The 19677-nt window shown below is 35.7% G+C and overlaps 2 protein-coding genes across 2 annotated transcripts; one reads left to right on the top strand and one right to left on the bottom strand.

Moving 5' to 3' along the window:
- Positions 1–109: 109 nt before the first annotated feature.
- spout1 (SPOUT domain containing methyltransferase 1) lies at positions 110–9583 on the top strand. Its single transcript, XM_079405657.1, has 12 exons — positions 110–199; positions 374–413; positions 879–998; positions 3432–3591; positions 3686–3775; positions 3856–3905; positions 4664–4794; positions 4874–4946; positions 5119–5217; positions 5345–5447; positions 6354–6501; positions 7527–9583. Exons 1-12 carry the CDS (start codon positions 143–145, stop codon positions 7599–7601), a joined length of 1146 nt encoding a protein of 381 aa, XP_079261783.1. The 5' UTR covers positions 110–142; the 3' UTR covers positions 7602–9583.
- Positions 9584–9697: 114 nt separating this feature from the next.
- LOC306862726 (alpha-N-acetylgalactosaminide alpha-2,6-sialyltransferase 6-like) lies at positions 9698–17201 on the bottom strand. Its single transcript, XM_079405658.1, has 6 exons — positions 17112–17201; positions 16103–16164; positions 15226–15423; positions 12273–12682; positions 11216–11323; positions 9698–11047 (listed from the first exon to the last, which is right to left on the bottom strand). Exons 2-6 carry the CDS (start codon positions 16124–16126, stop codon positions 10861–10863), a joined length of 927 nt encoding a protein of 308 aa, XP_079261784.1. The 5' UTR covers positions 16127–16164; positions 17112–17201; the 3' UTR covers positions 9698–10860.
- Positions 17202–19677: the final 2476 nt, after the last annotated feature.

Below are 19677 nucleotides of genomic sequence, written 5' to 3'. Positions count from 1 at the left end.
TGAAGTATATTTTTGTTATTGTAGGATTAATGCATGTTGTGCAAAATAACAATTAATTCAGTGTTTGAGAAAACCTTAGGAATCATATTTCGAGTGTTTGTTCTCTGGAGGATCACTGTAGGTGTAACACACATAGAACAGCATGGCAGATGAACCTCCTGTGAAGAAATATAAAACAAATAATCTCTCAAATATAAAGGTTTGTGTTTTTCATATTACTGTGTTCGTTTAAATTGAATATATATATATATATATATATATATATATATGCCTAATCAGGCGGTTTTGTGTCACATTCGTGGTCTAAATCTGTTAAAAGCTCTGTTTATGCCGGTTTAATAGCACGTGTTTATAATAATATAATAATTTTCAGGGCGAAGAGAGAATAAACTGGAGGAAATGGAAAGAACAAAGTAAGTGAAAGTTAAAATGTTCTACATTTAAGATTAAATTCTGCTCTCATGTTTTGTAAATCAACGAATTACTGTATAACCTACATAAAACGCATATAAATATTAGCTTTCACTCTTTATTTCCCAATAATATGTCTTACTACTATGTCTTATGCTATTTAAATGCTTATGTTATGATCAAAACAAATAATGCGATGCAATACAGTGATGACTGAGAGATGAACAACAAAAAAAGATGGATTATAATCTCAGTCAAGCAAGTGTTCATCCTGAAATGCTACTAACAATATCAAAGTTATTCTCATGTTTACTTCAGATGTGAAATCAAAAAAGATTTCACGGCAGAAACCATGAGCTGAAGGTGTACAGCAGTTTTTTTGATCATTTAGAGGCCTCAGAAATTTGTATATCAATGTAATATTGTAATGTTGAATTAATTGCTGCTGTCTGCGTTTTCATCCCCAGAGAAAGAAGAGAAGAGACAACGCAAAGAGAGCAACCTCATCCAACAGCTGGAGAAACAGAAGCAGAAGAAAGAGGAGGGAAATGAGCAGAAGGTTCAGCAGGAACAGAAGGAAAGTAAAGGTGAGCAGCAGGGCCCGTATTTATCAAGCGTCTCAAAGTGCCATATTAGTCTTAAGTGCTGAGAAGTCATGAAATTTACTCCTACTTCCAAACTTAAGTATAAAAGCAAGTTATCAAATTTCTTAAAGCTAAGAATCTCTCTTACTCTCACATTTATTTAAGACCGCTGGAGAGGTCTCTCAAGTGGTTAGGAGTTGCTTGTGGAGACAGAGACGTGCGCGAATCTTTCAGGAGAGGAAGAATGTTCTTCATAGATGCAAACTCCTCAGCTTTTGGTGAAAACTCACCAATTTGAGATCAAAATAGGTGACCTATGAGATTTGTGTTGAACCAATGAGAAAGTGTTTTTGGTGGGGGGGCTTTTTACAGTACCTTTAGTACCAATTCATGTCTGTACCCACTTTTAAACGCTCCTGTGTGTTTTTGCGTGCATGCAAAATTACAAAACCACAATTGTGTGTTTTTGCAGCGTTGAGTATTGTAGCCAATCACATGCATCTCTGTTGAAAGCGGTGGCCACTCAGAGGAGGTGTTTTCTGTAGGTTAATCAGAACTAATTTTTGTTTTCATAAGTTTACAGAGTTCTACATGCTTGCAAATCTACCTAATATAATCATAGAGAAACGCATACACACGGTATAAATAAGAGATTGATTGTGTAGTCATTGATTTATCAGTAAGTTGTGCTATAAGAGATTTGCTCCGTTTCTCTAGAATCTCTACATAATCCATTGACAATTTGAAGAAAAGTTCTGTTTGTCTAAGAGGACCGATCATCCATGTATACTGTTTCAAGACTGACAAACGCGAGTGAATCCACTAAATTGTTCCTTCAGTCATTGCTATGATTGACAGTGATAACTGCCCTGGACGGAGCAATCTATCTGACAAACCGATGTCAAAAATAGACCTTTGCATTAAGTGATGCAGAGTAAATTCAGAGTAACTAAACCACAACAGCAACAAGTCTGTATTGGCTGAAAATATTTAGCAGCTTCTACAGTTAAAACACTCTTTCTGATGTGTCCTTTTTAAGGCAAAAAAATGTAGTTTTTAAATTAAATCTAAAACTACTGCAAAATATTTAATGCATTATTATTTAATTGTACTTGCTATACTACTTCAGTACAGTCCTAAAATTTGTTATAGTCATCATTTTATAATAAATTCAAAATCAAGACCTGAAAACTAGAGTGGAAATGGCAACTGAGCTATTGAGTGATCCTCTGCTGCCATCTGTAATTGTCAAATGTGTAATTGTCATCTCAAAAGTCTTTTCCACAAGGTTTTTTGGCACATTTTTTCATCCTCCATGAATTAAAAGTAAATTTTACTGCACAACTGTCAAGTTAAGGGTTGCATGTCTTTGTCACCTTTTTCACCCATTATGAGTTTGTATCCCTAGTTCTTGAAACGGTTGATGACGAGCAGTTAATCAAACGGTTGCATTTCCTCAGTTATTCAAAATGCGCAAAGAACATCATAACTGACTTCAGTCAAGCTCGACTGTTATATGTTATATCTACACTGTATGATGAATAAATCTCTTACCCCTTATTTACACTGCATGCGTCTGCAGCTCGTTACGCCTCCGACACGGCCACCGGAGCTGATCAGCCAGTTTCTGACGCAGCTCTCTGCGCTGCATCACTAAAGATAGGCACCTAGTCTATTTTTGACAGATAATAATAATAATAATCGCCTCGCTGTCGTCAAAGACATCAGCAACAGGTGATTGAGATGATTGATAGCTAACTTTTAAGCGCAGCTTTGAGCCAAGAATTGTTTTTTTCATTTAAGTCAATTCTTAGCAGTGTTCTTGAGAGTAATTCTTAGAAGCTTGATAAATACGGGCCCAGAGGTTTGGTATATTCACACACTTTCATGCAGCAAGTGTACTAGACTGTGTACATCCTACTATACTAGGAGTTTTCAGTCTTTCAGAAACCATAAACTCTCAAATATGATCATCCTTGTGCAAGGGACCCCATCCTAAATGTAAAAGGCAACTATAGTTTCATGTATAAATAAATCAAATTTATGTCATAGTATATAAATGTTACATTCTTAGGTTTTTCTACTCGCTGTGGTATTGTTAAGTATGTATTTATTAATTTCATTTTCAAAATGATTTTAGTTGAAATAAAATAAATGTTAACTGAAATAAAATATGAGAAAAAATATTTTATTTCAGTTATCTGCCAAGCCAACATTTTAATTTAGGCTAGATGAAAATATACCAAATATAATATTAAATACTATTGACAACTAAAACTTAAATAAAGATTAATACAAATATATAATATGCATATTTTGAAAAACAAACAACAAAAATGCAACTATAACACATCTATAATAATATATCAAAGATACTAAAATAACATTGGAACTATGTGCAGTGCTATACCTTCCTTATTTGTTTTGTTTTATCAGGTCGTTCATATACATTGAGCGTGGCTCTGCCCGGGTCAGTGATGGACAACGCTCAGTCACCAGAGCTGCGTACGTATCTGGCGGGTCAGATCGCCCGGGCCTGCTGTGTGTTCTGTGTGGATGAGGTGGTCATATTCGATGAGCTGAGGGAGGATGTCAAGTAAGTTGATACTTTAGGTTTTGTCACTGATTATCATCTGCTGGCTATTGAAATTGTCAGGAACTCACTTCAAAACATTATCTGTATATGTCAGGAGCGTAGAGGGAGAGTTCAGAGGCGTTGGTAAGAAAGGCCAGGGGTGCGTTCAGCTCGCACGCATCTTGCAATACCTCGAGTGTCCACAGTGAGTGCTGTCGCAATCACATTTCTGTCATATCAGCGTGCATCTAGACAGATTTAGCATTGTATCTGTGATGTGTGCAGGTATCTGCGGAAATCTTTCTTCCCGACGCATCGGGACCTGCAGTATGCTGGTGAGTATGAGAATCTAATATTGATTTTATTTTAGGAAAAGGAATAGTTCGCACAAAAAGGAAAATTTCTAGAAAATGTGCTCACCCTCTGGCGATCCAAGAGGTAGATGAGTTTGTTTCTTCATCAGATTTGGAGAAATGTAGCATTCTATCACTTGCTCACCATTGGATGCTCTGCAGTGAATGGGTGCCGTCAGAATGAGAGTCCAAACAGCTGATAAAAACATCACAGTAATCCACACCGCTCCAGTCTGTCAATGTCTTGTGAAGACAAAAGCTGTGTATTTGTAAGAAACATCCATCATTTCAATTTTGTCTTTAAAATGTCGCTTCTGGCTAAAATACAAGTCTGTAATCCATAATAACGTTTCCTCTTGTGAAAATGAATCTTCTGTTGTCTCTTGCATCAGATTCCACACATTTGTTGAGAACGAAATTCTGAAAGAAAGAAATATTATGGATTATGTAATCCTATTTTGGCCAGAAGCAACAGTTAAAAAAGTCTTAATGATGGATTTATTTCTTTTGGCTTCACAAAACATTAACTGATGGACTGGAGTGGTGTGGATTACAGTGATGTTTTTATCAGCTGTTTGGACTCTCATTCTGACGGCACCCATTCACTGCAGAGGATCTATTGGCGAGCAAGTGATGTAATGTTACATTTCTCCAAATCTGATGAAGAAACAAACTCGCCTACCTCTTGGATGGCCTGAAGGTGAGTGTGTTTTCATTTTTGGATGAACTATTCCTTTAAGGTGTGTTGAATCCTCTGGACAGCCCACATCACATGCGCATCGATGAGGAGATGGAGTTTCGAGAGGGGGTTGTGCTCAATCGGCTGACCAAACCGGGGAAAGGGTCCTTCGTCAACTGTGGGATGAGGAAGGTGTGTGTTTGAAGATGCACAAACTAAATAATCTTTCATTGAACAGGACATGACCTCAGTCTGTCTATTCTGTCGACAGGAAGTTCAGATCGATAAAAAGCTACAAGCTGGACTGAGAGTGACTGTACAGCTCAACAACAGCCAACACAAAGGTACAGACACACACGCTGCATACAATATTATTATTATTTTAATTTTTTTGCTTTAGTTAACAGTAACAACACAGGTTTTCAGAGATGTATCACACCATGAAGTTAAAACTGTTTTCAGACCTGTTGTCCAGACATTTCCGTGATGTTTATCTGAATCCTGTGTGTGTTTTAGAGGGTAAGGTGAAAAAAGGGGTTGTTGTGGCTCCTCACGTCCCGAGGACAGAGGGTGGGCTGTACTGGGGCTACAGCGTCCGTCTGGCTTCCTGTCTCAGTGAGTTCTGCTTATTTATTCATCTATTTCCCCTCATTTCATCCATTACTTTCCATCAACTAGTACAACTAAAAATTGTCTTTCTGTATTTGTGTGTGTGTGTGTGTGTGTGTGTGTGTGTGTGTAGGTGCTGTGTTCGCAGAATGTCCGTATAAAGATGGATATGATCTGACCATCGGTACATCAGAGAAAGGAAAAAACACAGATCACGTCACACTTTCTCCATTCAAGTGAGTTTTGCACAAGTTTTTGCCCATGTCTTACTTTAGTGCTGAAGAATGTGTTTAGTTAAAGCAATAGATCACCCCAAAATAAAAAAACTTGCTAAAAATGTCCTCACCCTCTGGCCATCCAAAATGTAGATGAGTTTGTTTCTTCATAAGATTTGGAGAAATGCAGCATTCTATCACTTGCTCAGCAAATTATCTTCTGCAGTGAATGGGTGCCGTCAGAATGAGTCCAAACAGCTGATAAAAACATCACAATAATCCACAACTAAACCATTCCAGTCCATCAGGTAATGTTTTGTGAAGCCAAAAGCTGTGTTTGTTAAAAAAAAAAAAAAATCCATCATTTAGAGGTTTTTAACCTCAAGTCGTCACTTCAGGACAAAATATGAGTCCACAATTCATAATAACGCTTCCTCCAGATGAAAAAATCTCTCACATCAAAATCCACCCACACATTTGTTCAGAGCATGCTTTCACTTGTAAACGGTGCTTGATCTGTGCAGATTTCTCTCTTGATTCAGACCAGACTACCTTTTCAATGGAGGAAGCAGTATTATGGATTATAGACTCGTATTTTAGCTGTTTAAAGTTAAAAACGTCTTGATGGATTTGTTTCTTATAAACATGCAGCTTTTGGCTTCATAAATCATTAATTAATGGACTGGAGTGGTGTGGATTATTGTGATGTTTTTATCAGCTGTTTGGACTCTCATTCTGACGGCACCCATTCACTGCAGAGGATCATTTGGTGAGCAGGTGATGCAATGCTACATTTCTCAAAATCTGATGAAGAAACAAACTCATCCACATCTTGGATGGCCCGAGGGTAAGTCTGTTTTCATTTCTGGGTGAACTATTCCTTTAAATATGCTGTGAGAAATAAAGCTCAGTGTTGTTCTCTGTCAGGCACATGCTGGTGGTGTTTGGAGGTCTTCAGGGTTTAGAAGCGAGTGTTGATGCCGATGAGAACCTGAACGTCACTGATCCCGGCGTGCTCTTTGACCTTTACCTCAACACCTGTCCTGGGCAGGGCAGTCGCACCATCCGCACCGAGGTGAGACAGAAAATGCATTTATATAAAGGGGTCCATAGGGAAACATGTTTTCTTTTTAACAAAACCTTGTTATAGTGAAAATGACATATTTTTACCCTATAATCCTTTTTGGGCAAAGTTAATGTTTTCTTTCTTATTTAAAGGCTTGTTCACACCAAAGAAATGATTGTAACTCTAAAGTTAAAAAAAATCACTAATTGTATGAGAATAAAGAAAATCAACACTACAACGTTTGTTGGTGACAGTTATGAATATAGTACGTTACTTGTTAGGTGAATCTCACAAAGATATGTCAATCTAAAGAAAGCACAAATGAAGAAAAAATAAATAGTATTTTACATTTTAGGTCCAGAAAGATGTTTTTCATTCTTATTCTATCAATAAATCCTGTTACATGCCTTTTGTTATTTTAGTATTATTTATATACTATTGTAGTATTTCTAACATTTTTGATTAGCTTTTATATTTTGTTAATTTAAGTTGTATTAATTTTAGTAATGTGCTTTTGTCAATTTTGTATTTTGTTTTTTTAATATTTCTATTGGGCATTTTTATTTCACTTAGTTTAAGGCAACATTTCTAATTGTCATTTGTTTTTCCCCTAATATTTTTAGTTTTAGCTTTATTTCAATTAATGATTTTATTTTAATACTTTTAGTTAACAGTAACAACACTCCAGCATGATACAGTAATAAAAGTCAGCACTAACAGTTGCTGCAACAAATACTACTATGATGTATACTTTACTTCTGTACATATATTGTGCATTTTACTATAACAACATATAATATGTCACTTTCATTCGTCAATTAAATTTTTTTTCCTGCTGATGAATGATAAAAACTGACATTCAGTCAGAATCCTCTTGACTTTTAAAGAGCTTAAACATTTAAAGCGGCAGATGACAAAAACTGCGGCATATGCTTGTAATAAACGAGATGTTATCATGTGTTGATGTGGATAGTAATCGCTATAGTTATCGTTCTGTTCAGTTGAAATTAAGGAAATGTTTTTCTTTCATACAGGAGGCCATATTAATCAGTTTATCAGGACTCAGGCAGAAAATCGCAGCTGTATTTCCTGACCAATCCAAAGGATGACCACAAGGAAGTACACTTGCGGAAGTACAGCTGTCAAGACCATATCAGTGTACATTTATTGTGAATCATTTTGTATTGAATTATTAGTGTGTATCACTGAACTGCCATGCATATTGTGTTTATAACTATAAACAAACAAATCATGAAACTCAAGTCTGTTTTCAAATGTATACGTTTATTTTTTCAGACAGGCATGTAAAGAACATTCATGAGAAACGAGCAAAACCGTCATCTTATACTGTCAAATCACTGCAGTCATGAGTAATAATTATCATCATAATACTGATTTCAGTCTGCAACCCTTCCAGAATGAATGCATCTTCATACAAATGCCCCAGATGGTTATTACCCACAATCCCTCTGCTCTTGTGCTCGGGCAGATGGTCTATTTTCAATAACAAAATAAAGGAAGAAAAAACACATTCTCTGAAGGATTTGACATTATGGGGGATAACTGAGATTATTATCGAGCATGATTTGAAAATTAAAAATGTAATACTTGGGATGTTTACAATGAAATATGTCATTCAAAATTTTGAGTTCGTCTCATGCTTGTTGATTTTTGACACTTAGAGGCGATATGAGCATCATTTGGCAATGCACGTTCAATTTAAAGGAACAGTTCGCCCAAAAATGAAAATGTGCTCACCCTCAGGCTATCCAAGAGGTAGATGAATTTGTTTCTTCATCAGATTTCTAGCATTGCATCACTTGCTCACCAATGGATGCTCTGCAGTCAGAATGAGAGTCCAAACAGCTGATAAAAACATCACCGTAATCCACACCACTCCAGTCCATCAGGTAATGTCTTGAGAAGCCAACATGTGAAACATCTATCTTTAAGACGTTTTAACTTCAAACCTTTGGATCTGGCTAAAATATGAGTCCTCCATGCATAATATTGCTTTTTTCAGTGAAACGCCATCTTGTCTGAATCAGAAGAGAAATCTGCACAGATCAAGCACCGTTTACAAGCCAAAACACTTCTAAACTATTATGCTGGTGGATTTTTATGTGGGAGGACAACAGAGGATGGATTTGTTCACTGGAGGAAGTGTTATTATGGATTATAGACTCATGCTTTAGCTAGAAGCAATGGTTTCAATTAAAAAAAAAAACATTTTGATTGGTTTATTTTGTTACAAACATGCAGTTTTTGGCTAATCAAGACATTAACTGATTGACTGGAGTGGTGTGATGTTTTTATCAGCTGTTTGGACTCTCATTCTGACGGCACCCATTCACTGCAGAGCATCCATCGGTTGACAAGTGATGCAATGCTACATGAAGAAACAAACTCATCTAGAAGGCCTGAGGGGGAGTAAATGTTCATCTCTGGGTGAACTATTTCTTTAAAGCAAATGAATCCGAGCAGTTGTGTTATTTATCAGCCGTTATTTATGGGTTTTGTACAAATCAAAGGCAAGACATTCAAAGCAGCACATAAATGAATCAGACTACCACTACCCATTACCAATGGCAACTTGAGTTCTGTAATAAAAGCACAGTGCCAGAAACAGTGTCGTCCAATGAGAGCAGAGCATTTACAACAGTCATATGAAATACTTTGGAAACAGAAGCGAGTCATAGCGTGATATATAGATGTGTGTTATACACTAACAGCTGTAGCCAGAAAAATTCAGGTTGTACAATTGATCAATAACATGACAAGTGCTTGGTAAAAAGGTCATAATAAATTGAAAGGCCTCAACACATTTTAAACGGCGATACAGTATGTTAGTGATTTTTGGTGTTGATTATGAATAATAGTACATTTTGTTTACTTCTTGGGTTATATGATATATCCGGGTCATATTTCACTCCATAATCAAAAGGAAGAAATTATTTTTTACATGATACCTATTTTAGGTTCAGTAATGTTTTGCAAATGTCCTTAATTATTATACGTTTGAATATTTTCTAGTTATTTCTGTTTGGCTTTCAGTTTTAGTCATTTTAGTATTAAACCTTATTTTAGTTAGTTTCTAATTTTCAATTAAGTTTTTCAAGATTTTAATTGGCTTTTATTTTTTTGTTTTCAGTTTTCGTTTTAATTTTAGTTTACGTTTTATTAATTTTGTTGTGTATTTTATTACCATTTTTTATATTTCTAATTAATTTCAGTTTTAATCATTTTTAAAAATGTAGCATATAAAGTAATATAGTTATTACAACACTCCTGTATAATGAGATAATACAGTAATAATCACAATATACTGACTTTATCTTAAGCATATATTGCATTTAGTGCATCAAATATTACTATGATGCATACTCTACATAATGTACATGTACCGTGCAATTTAAATTCATTTTCATTTCACTAATGAAAATTGGCTGTGAAATGTGTTTAAATACTTTAAAACACATTAATGGTCCTATATAGGCCTGGTTTTCTTTATTTTCCTTCTAATTTTGTGGTGAAAATTGACCCGGACATGTTCTTGTAGTGGATGATTCAGTAAAGCTCTAGAAGCATATTAAATGGAATTATAGAATGTTCTAGAACTTTGACTGACATTTGGTCAAGTTCATTCATAAAGGCATAAATAGCTCTCCATATCAACACCTTCCCAAAAAGTACAGAAAATGATGTGATTTAAAATGACCATTTATCTGGTTATTTAAAAATGTGTTTTTTTTTTTAGTATTTTCTTGTAATATTGTCTTGTTTAGGGCATTTTAAAACATATAAACTTGTAAAAATATATTTTTTGGAATAACAATTTACATAGTTCTTATTTACACAATAAAACATACTCTTAATCTTGTAAAGTTGTTGAATTCTCATTCCTTTTCTCTGGTAGTTTCACATGACTAACATTCAGATGTGTTGATCTAAATGAAGCTTCCATTTGGCAACGGACATAAAGGATTTCTCTTTCATTCTCCATCCAAAAGGCCTTCGTTCTCTGAGAAATGACCGGTTATGGGTGAAAAACTGTGAGGGACGGCTTAGGAAAACTTCACGGCAGTAGTGTGTAGATGTTTTTGAAACTGTCATGCTTAAGACAATAAACGATCAATCATCTGTTCGTGTTCCTAAGGAAAACTTGTTCCTGGATCCCTGCAAGGCCTCCAATTTGGCTCAGTCACTAATCCAGATCAAAGAGAAACCAGCAGCCGTTCTGGGTAAGTTTCTGAGCAGGCAATGCATTTGAAATGGTAGCCATTTTGGATCAGAAGCTCACAGAAGCCACCATGTTGGCTCCAACTGACCAGGTAGATGGAGTGTTTTCTCTGGTGTTGGATGTGTGTCTCACCACGTCGGGTGGCTGTAGCTGATGTTGTACTGCTTGGCCCAGCGCGCAAACACCTGTTTCTCAGTGATGAAGCGGTGGTGAGATCCACGGCGCCCCCTCTCGTTCTGGAGGTACGTCACACACTCGTCTGCTCCTCTGGGTTTGTAATAGTGATAGGGCATCCGTTTGGGCTGAGGACGCTTCCTACAGGAAACACAATTCAGGAAACTATACATTTCAGAGACTATATTCTATTGACACATTTAAAATAATGAAAAATAGTTCTTTATAATGGTGTGATGAAATTTACTGTTGCCCAATCAGCATTAGAGAGAAACTACAACTTAAGAAGGTCAAATTATGTCATCTTACCCACAATGGTTTGGTGGCACCATCCCATAAACCGTTATATTGTCACACATCTCTATGGCAATGACCATGGTAAACCAGCCCGTGCTTAACCAGGACTGAGACTTTTTTCTGTGAATCAATCATTTCAAAAATGTTCAAACAATACAATAAAGAACCATTTAGGGATGTTTGTAAATGTTAAAATATAATCACATATTTAATTATTATAATTTTAAATTGTAATTATTTTATTAATTGTTATCAATTATATTTAATTACATATTTAAGCTTACGTAATTTCTCCATAAATATTTTTTTTATTTCTATTGTATATATAAAAATACAACAAAGTTGTATTTTATTGTATTAGAACTGGGCGATAAATCAATATTGATATTTATTGAAAAAATAAATCTATTATTGTTATTTTAATATATTATACGACCAATATATATTTAACCATGCTGTAGTGGGTTTTATTAATCAATAAAAAAAAAATAAAAAAAAAATAAAAACAATTAAATACAACAAAAAATATAAAAAACTATTTCAAACTAATAAAAAAAATTCTAAACATTTAACAGAAAATTTTAAAAAATATTTTAAAATTTTAAAATAAAATCTAATTTAAATATTAACAAAAACTCTAATAGTATACTTGTAGTATATAAGTTCTGTTTTTGACGAATGCAATAAAAATGCAGTGTTTGTTGCAAAATAATTGTTCTCATTTCATCACATTTTAAAAGAGCGATTCAATCGTTTATATTCCATAGTTTTATAAATTTATTTTATTAGACCATTTTTGAAGATAACTTTGTATTAAATCGTAAAACACAGAATCCAGAAAAAAAATCAAAGGAAAACAAAGAATTTGAGGAAAATAAAAGCGATTTCATGGTGCCCTAAATTAAAAGGTAGCTTACCTGTAAACAAACAAGTTATGTGTACATTCATCTTTGAAGTATTACAAATATGTGGGATGCATTTGAATATTAAAATGAATATTTTTGTTTTTTTTAAATACTTACATGAACATGTCAAACGAAAGTAGCCAAAAGGAAGTGACGATGCTTACCTGTCTCGGCCGGTCTCTTTCTGAAAGAGCGTGTCGAACCTCTGCATTTTGCTGGGTGAGATGAAGAAGAAGGACAGGTTACTGTAGGTCATACTGACTCTCTGGATCAGCCGGTACAGCGTTCCCTTCGCGTCGCGGCCGATCTTCGTCGACGGGCCCCAGAAGATGATGGCAGGGCTCTCTGAGCGATTGAGGAACTCGGCGGGTTTGCGAACCACACGGAATACGCTGGAATGAGCCACGATGCGCACGCTGGTCCGGTTCCCCACATCTGATTCGTAGCCGGAGGTTGGAGCGTCGTTCATGCGGATGACGCACTCTGTACGGTCGATCTCGTCTCCGGCGTGAGTCCCCAACACGTGACTAGAGCTGGTCACTAACGCACACTGATGGCAGCGCAGGTGCATGCTCTGAAACAACAATGCAGCAACTTGCATGAGCCGTCATTTATTTGATTAAAGATGCTAGTGCATATATTTACAACAATATTTCTTTGATATTAGGAATTGGTATATGAGTGTTTAAGAGTGAGGCCTGCTTCTGCCTGATTATGAGAAGATGTCATGATGACTTGCTTGCTTCTAATTTAAGTTCTTTTTATTATTAATTATTATCATTATTTGATTAATTAGCTATTAATCCATCATTTAATGAAGACTTCAACTGTTTCTTTCCATTCAGCAAATAATATATCAGATGTATTTTTAAAAATATATAGATGTTAAAATATATTTACACATTTATATAAATATATTTATTTTTCCCCATTGTTTTTAATTAATTATATATTTAATTTACTTAATTTCTTCATACATTTTTTTGGACAAATGTTTTTTTGTTTTTATTTATTTAACATTTATATCAATTTGTCATTAATTTTCAAAGTAAACATATGTATATTAATACAAATTGTATTTTTTAAATACGTTTTGCATTCACCCAAGATGTATTTTAAGAAGGAGGTTTTCAAGAAGAATGTTTATAAGAAAAACTATTTAAATTGGTATTCACTTTAGCTGTGATATTTACAGAATCTCTCTCTCTCTCTCTATATATATATATATATATATATATATATATATATATACATATATACAGTGCCTTGTGAATGTATTCATACCCCTTCAAATTTTTCACGTTTTATGTTGCTGCCTTCTGCTAAACTGCTTTAAATGACTTGTTTCCCCCACATCAATACACCATAATGCACCATAATGACAAAGCAAAAACAGAATTGTCACAACTTCTTAAATTTATTAAACATAAAACTAAATATTTAGCTGAAGCACCTTTACAGTCTCAAGTCTTTTTTGTTTGATGCGACAAGCTTTGCTCATCAGCTTTTGGCAATTATCTGCAATTCTTCTCCTCGCCTCTTCACCTCTCAAGCTCTGTCAGGTTGGATGGGGGCAGAAATATTTGATTGGGTTCAAGCTCAGGCTGTGGCTGGGCCACTCAAAGACATTCACAGAGTTGTCTATTAGCCGCTCTTGCTGTGTGCTTAGGGTCATTGTCCTGTTGGAAGGTGGACCTTCTGCCCAGTCTGAGGTTCTGAATGCTCTGGACTGGGTTTTCATTAAGGCTATCTCGATATTTTGGTACATTGAGCTTTTCTTCTATTCTGATGAGTCCCTCAGGCCCTGCCACTGAAAAACAGCCCCTACTCTGCAGGTGATGAGCAGAGCTGGTTCCCTTCTAACATGATGCTTAGAATTGAGGTTCATCAGACCAGAGAATCTTGTTTATCAGAGTCTGAGGGTCCTTTAGGTGCTTTTTTGTAAATTCCAAGTGTGTTTTCTTTTGTCTTCATTGAAGAGAGGATTGAGTTTGGGCACACCTCCATAAAGCCCAGATCGGTGGAGTGTTGCAGTGATGTTTGTCCTTCTGTAGATTTCTCTTATCTCCACATATGATCATGGAGATCAACTAGAGTGACCATCAGGTTCTTGGTCACCACTCTAACCAAAGCCCTTCTCCATCAGTTGCTCAGTTTGACCAGGAGGCCACCTTTAAGAAGAATCCTGGTTGTTTCAGACTTCTTCCATTAAGGGTAACAGACACTACATGATTCTGTGACCCTTCAATGAAGCAGAATTTTTTTCTGAACTCTTCCCCAGATGTGTGGCTTGACGCAAACCTGTTTCTGAGCTCTACAGACAGTTCTTTTGACCTCAGGGCTTGGTTTTTGCTCTGATATGCATTATCAGCTGTTAGACCTTTTATTAAGACGTATGTGCCTTTCCAAATCATACCCATTCAATTGAATTTGCCACAGGTTCCTACATTCCTACAAGCAATATGAATGCTCCTGAGCTAAATTCCAACTGTCCCAGATAAGGGTATGAGTACTTATGCAGGGAAATCATTTAAGTTTTTTATTTTTTAATACATTTGCAAAGATGTTGAAAACATTTTTTTTTTGGCTTTACTATTATAGTGTATGGAGTGTAGATTGATGTGGAACAAAAAGTAATTTAAAGCAGTTTAACATAAGGCAGCAACATAAAACGTGAAAAAAATAAGGGCTATGAATACTTTCGCAAGGCACTGTATATATATTAGTGCTGTCAAATGATTAATCGGGATTAATTGCATCCAAAATAAACATTTTTGTTTACCTAATATGTGTGTGTGTGTGTGTACTGTGTATATTTATTATGTATATATAAATACATACATGCATATATTTATATTACATGAATATAAATATATGTAAAACAACATAAATATATACATGCATGTATGTGTATTTATATATACATAATAAATATACACCGTACACACACATATATTATGTAAACAAAAACTTGTATTTATTTTGGATGTGATTAATAGCGATTAATCTTTTGACAGCACTAATATATATACATACACACACACACACACATATATATATATATTTATTTTTTACTGGATGGGTTATAAATATTATTTGTAAAAGTTTTGGGAGCACCTTGTTGCCATAAATAGGAACGTATCCCTCCTTCCCGGCCCATTTCTTGAGGTTGGTGTGCTTGACAGCGTGGCGAAACTCGTTGACTTTGAAGGGGCTGTAAAGATCAGCTGAGCTGTTGGAGCTGTAGAGGATGATGAGGGTCATGATGAGGAAGACCGCCCCATAAATCACCATCCGCTGCCCCTGCTGCGATTGCTGAGGAAACACAGATGAGCTCATCAGCTAACCGACCAATGACTGAGACTCACTTCATACATAAACACTGGAGGAAATCAGATTAGCATCGATCATTTCACAAATAAAAGACACTTTTAAGCTTTATATATGAGCATTATCTGTATGTTTTGCTATATGTTTTATTAGTGTATATAAATAATATTTAAATATACTAATTCAATGTTGCTTAAACTGAAAAAATGCAGCAGGTATTTTATATTGATTACTAAATGCTGAATACTTTGTTTCCCCAAATATTTATGGCATAATAAATGCATCTAACAGTGTTTATAGAAAGTTACATTTTAAGTTAAATGCAAATGTTTAATTTGTTTTAAACAATACGCATACAAAAAAGTGCAAATCCAGTACATATTATATATATGTGTGTGTATATGTTATAATTTTAAAAAATAGACGTCTTTTTTGCTCACCAAGGCTGCATTTTTTTGATAAAAAATACAGTAATATTGTGAAATATTACAATTTCAAACAACTGTTTTCTATTTTAATAGATTTTGAAATGTAACCCTGAATGTATTCCTGTGATGACATTTGTAAGAGACTTCAAAAGCATTTAAAAATTCTAATTAATCCAAACTTTGGACCAGTAGTGTAAATAATTTTAAATCATATTTTTAAGGGTTTTTCTACTCACTTTATCTACAAACCGCAGTCCCATTCTCCTGCTCCTCTTCTATCAGGGTTCAGTGCTCATGCCTAGAGAGAGACGGAGAAACTGGATCGGTTTTCTGTGCCAAAAAACACTGACACCTTTAAGACCGGCCGTGTAAATTATATGTGACCCTGGAGCACAAAACCAGTGAGGTATAAAAGTCGCTGTATAGTTGTAGCAATAGCCAAAAATACATTGTATGGGTCAAAATTATCCATTTTTCTTTTATGCCAAAATCATTAGGATATTAAGAAGAGATCATGTTCCATGAAGATATTTAGTAAATTTCCTACCGTAAATATATCAAAACATAATTTTTGATTAGTGATATGCATTGCTAAGAGCTTCATTTGGACAACTTTAAAGGTGATTTTCTCAATATTTAGATTTTGTTGCACCCTCAGATTCCAGATTTTCTAATATTGTCCGATCCTATAATAACCCATCTCCCATGTGTAAGATTTGCACAAGCCATTCTTTATAAAAATATGAAAAAAAAAAAACAGCTTGTCCATGCAAACGGCAGACAATCACACAAGAAAATAACAATTTAATATTTAATCTGACAGGAGACAAACACCCAGGACATTACATTATCCTTTAACCGGACACCAGTTACTTTAAATATAAACAAGGTTATAAAGCTAAGATATGAGCAGAGCCTTAATATTTATTTATTTGTTGGAAAAATCAAATTTTTTGTTCTGAACAGCATACTGCAACAAATATAACGTTATATTAAAATCTGATACAAGAAGTCATACCTCCAGGGCCTCTTTAAAACTACAAAGGCCATTTATCCGAAATAAACATATATGTACAGAATTACAGTCTTGTCAATCAAAATTAATTTTTAACACACACAGTATGGCTCTGCGTGGATGAAAACACATCATAAATCATCTGTGTGTGCTGCTCATGTAAGATAAAGCAGAATAAACCGATTGACGGCGCGTGACACCTGCGCGCTTATAAACGAGCAGATTCTTACCGATGCGCCAGGGCTTTATTCTGGATGCTGTTGAATCCGCGCAGCATTATCATCATCATCATTATCATCATCATCCCTCGCCGGAGGAGCGACTGCGCATGCGCTGCACACCGTGTTTACATGGTTATGGCTAGAAGGGATACAGCTCCGATCGGAAATGAACAATTAAATTAATTTTCTACCTATTAGATTGTGTTTTATTAACATCTACACCTACCCCAACCCTAAACCTACCCCATACAGGAATGAAAAAATAGTAACTATTATTGTACAGTGAGACAAAAATTTATATATTGATGCGCGCATGCCCAGTAGCGCCACACGCATCCCTTCTATCCTGAACTTCTATCGAACACGTTTACATTACCCCTCCCCCCGTTAAAACATAACTGTGGTTTATCACACCTGAGTTCAGTTTCTCTAGCCACACCCAGGCCTGATTACTGCCACACGTGTTCGCAATCAAGAAATTACTTAAATAGGACCTGCCTGACAAAGTGAAGTAGCCCAAAAGATCCTCAAAAGCTACACATCATGTTGAGATCCAAAGAAATTCAGGAACAAATGAGAAAGAAAGTAATTGAGATCGATCAGTCTGGAAAAGGTTATAAAGCCATTTCTAAAGCTTTGGGACTCCAGCGAACCACAGTGAGAGCCATTATCCACAAATGGAGAAAACATGGAACAGTGGTGAACCTTCCCAGGAGTGGCCGGCCGACCAAAATTAGCCCAAGAGCGCAGCGACGACTCATCCAAGAGGTCACAGAAGACCCCACAACAACATCTAAAGAACTGCAGGCCTCACTTGCCTCAGTTAAGGTCAGTGTTCATGACTCCACCATAAGAAAGAGACGGGGCAAAAATGGCCTGCATGGCAGAGATCCAAGACGAAAACCGCTGTTGAGCAAAAAGAACAAGGGCTCGTCTCAGTTTTGCCAGAAAACATCTTGATGATCCCCAAGACTTTTGGGAAAGTACTCTGTGGACTGACGAGAAAAAAGTTGAACTTTTTGGAAAGTGTGTCCCATTACATCTGGCGTAAAAGTAACACAGCATTTCAGAAAAAGAACATCATACCGACAGTAAAATATGGCGGTGGTAGTGTGATGGTCTGGGGCTGTTTTGCTGCTTCAGGACCTGGAAGACTTGCTGTGATAAATGAACCATGAATTCAGCTGTCTACCAAAAAATCCTGAAGGACAATGTCCGGCCATCTGTTCGTGACCTCAAGCTGAAGTGAACTTGGGTTCTGCAGCAGGACAATGATCCAAAACACACCAGCAAATCCACCTCTGAATGGCTGAAGAAAAACAAAATGAAGACTTTGGAGTGGCCTAGTCAAAGTCCTGACCTGAATCCTATTGAGATGCTGTGGCATGACCTTAAAAAGGCGGTTCATGCTCGAAAACCCTCCAATGTGACTGAATTACAACAATTCTGCCAAGATGAGTGGCCAAAACTCCTCCACAGCGCTGTAACAGACTTATTGCAAGTTATCGCAAACGCTTGATTGCAGCTGTTGCTGCTAAGGGTGGCCCAACCAGTTATTAGGTTTAGGGGGCAAGCACTTTTTCACACAGGGCCATGTGGGTTTGGATTTTGTTTTCCGTTCATAATAAAAAACTGCATGTTGTGTTTACTTGTGTTATATTTGATTAATATTTAAATTTGTTTGATGATCTGAAACATTAAAGTGTGACAAACATGCAAAAAAATTAAAAATCAGGAAGGGGGCCAACACTTTTTCACACCACTGTGTATATATATAATATGAACACGCCAAAAACTCATCAGCAAACCAATGACTTGTACATAAGGGTGCTGTCATTTTAAACACGTCCAAAACTGTTGCAACAGAGATGGAAATACAGCTTTTAAATACATGAATTATGTTTCCATCTTTGTTGCCACAGTTTTGTTAGTGCCTTTTTCTGTTCAAAAGAAGGGGGTGTCCCAATACTTTTGTCCTTATAGTGTCTATACATGTCATTGGTGTTTGGTGATGAGTTTTTGGCTCAAGGTCTGCATTTAAAGTCACACCAGAGGTGTTCAGCTGGCTTTCTGCAGACCAGTCAAGTTCTTCCACACTGACTCAATCAATCATGTCTTTTTGAACCGTGTCTTATACACAGAGGCACTGTCATGTTAGAATAGAAAAGGGTGCTGTCCAAACAGTTGCTATAAAATTAAAAGCACACAATTCCCTAGAATATCCTTATATGCTTAAACATTAAGATTTGTACTCCTAGAAATTACTAAAGTAGTCAAACATGTTCATTAGAAGGGGGTGACCCAATACTTTTGGCAATATAGTGTATGTATGTGTGTGTGGTTGTACATACACGTGTAGTTGTTTTTTGGTGTTTGGCTTAGTGTTATGTCAGAATCATTATTATACTCATACCTTTTGTTCTTTAATATTTTTTTTTTTTTAAATGTTAAGTTTTGAAATTTTGTTGAATGCATTTGTCATTTTTATTTAATTTATTTTTAAAATGTGTATATGTAGTATTTATAAAGTTTTAGCTTTTAGTTTTGGATCTGTTTTTAGTTGTTTTAATACTAC

This window comes from Barbus barbus (genome assembly GCF_936440315.1).
Source record: "Barbus barbus genome assembly, chromosome: 43".
In the NCBI taxonomy this organism is placed as follows: Eukaryota; Metazoa; Chordata; class Actinopteri; order Cypriniformes; family Cyprinidae; genus Barbus; species Barbus barbus.
Note: the sequence above shows the minus strand (reverse complement) of the source record. Positions and strands in the feature narration are given on the sequence as shown.

Bases quoted from the DNA above. Each gene is read 5' to 3' on its own strand.
- spout1 (XM_079405657.1), top strand. From the start codon at position 143: ATGGCAGATGAACCTCCTGTGAAGAAATATAAAACAAATAATCTCTCA. The intron at 414-878 runs GTAAGTGAAAGT...TTTCATCCCCAG, and splicing joins GAGGAAATGGAAAGAACAAA to AGAAAGAAGAGAAGAGACAA. The intron at 3,776-3,855 runs GTGAGTGCTGTC...TGATGTGTGCAG, and splicing joins CAATACCTCGAGTGTCCACA to GTATCTGCGGAAATCTTTCT.
- LOC306862726 (XM_079405658.1), bottom strand. From the start codon at position 16,126: ATGGGACTGCGGTTTGTAGATAAA. The intron at 11,324-12,272 runs GTAAGCATCGTC...ATTGATTCACAG, and splicing joins AAAGAGACCGGCCGAGACAG to AAAAAAGTCTCAGTCCTGGT. The intron at 11,048-11,215 runs GTAAGATGACAT...TGTTTCCTGTAG, and splicing joins GTGCCACCAAACCATTGTGG to GAAGCGTCCTCAGCCCAAAC.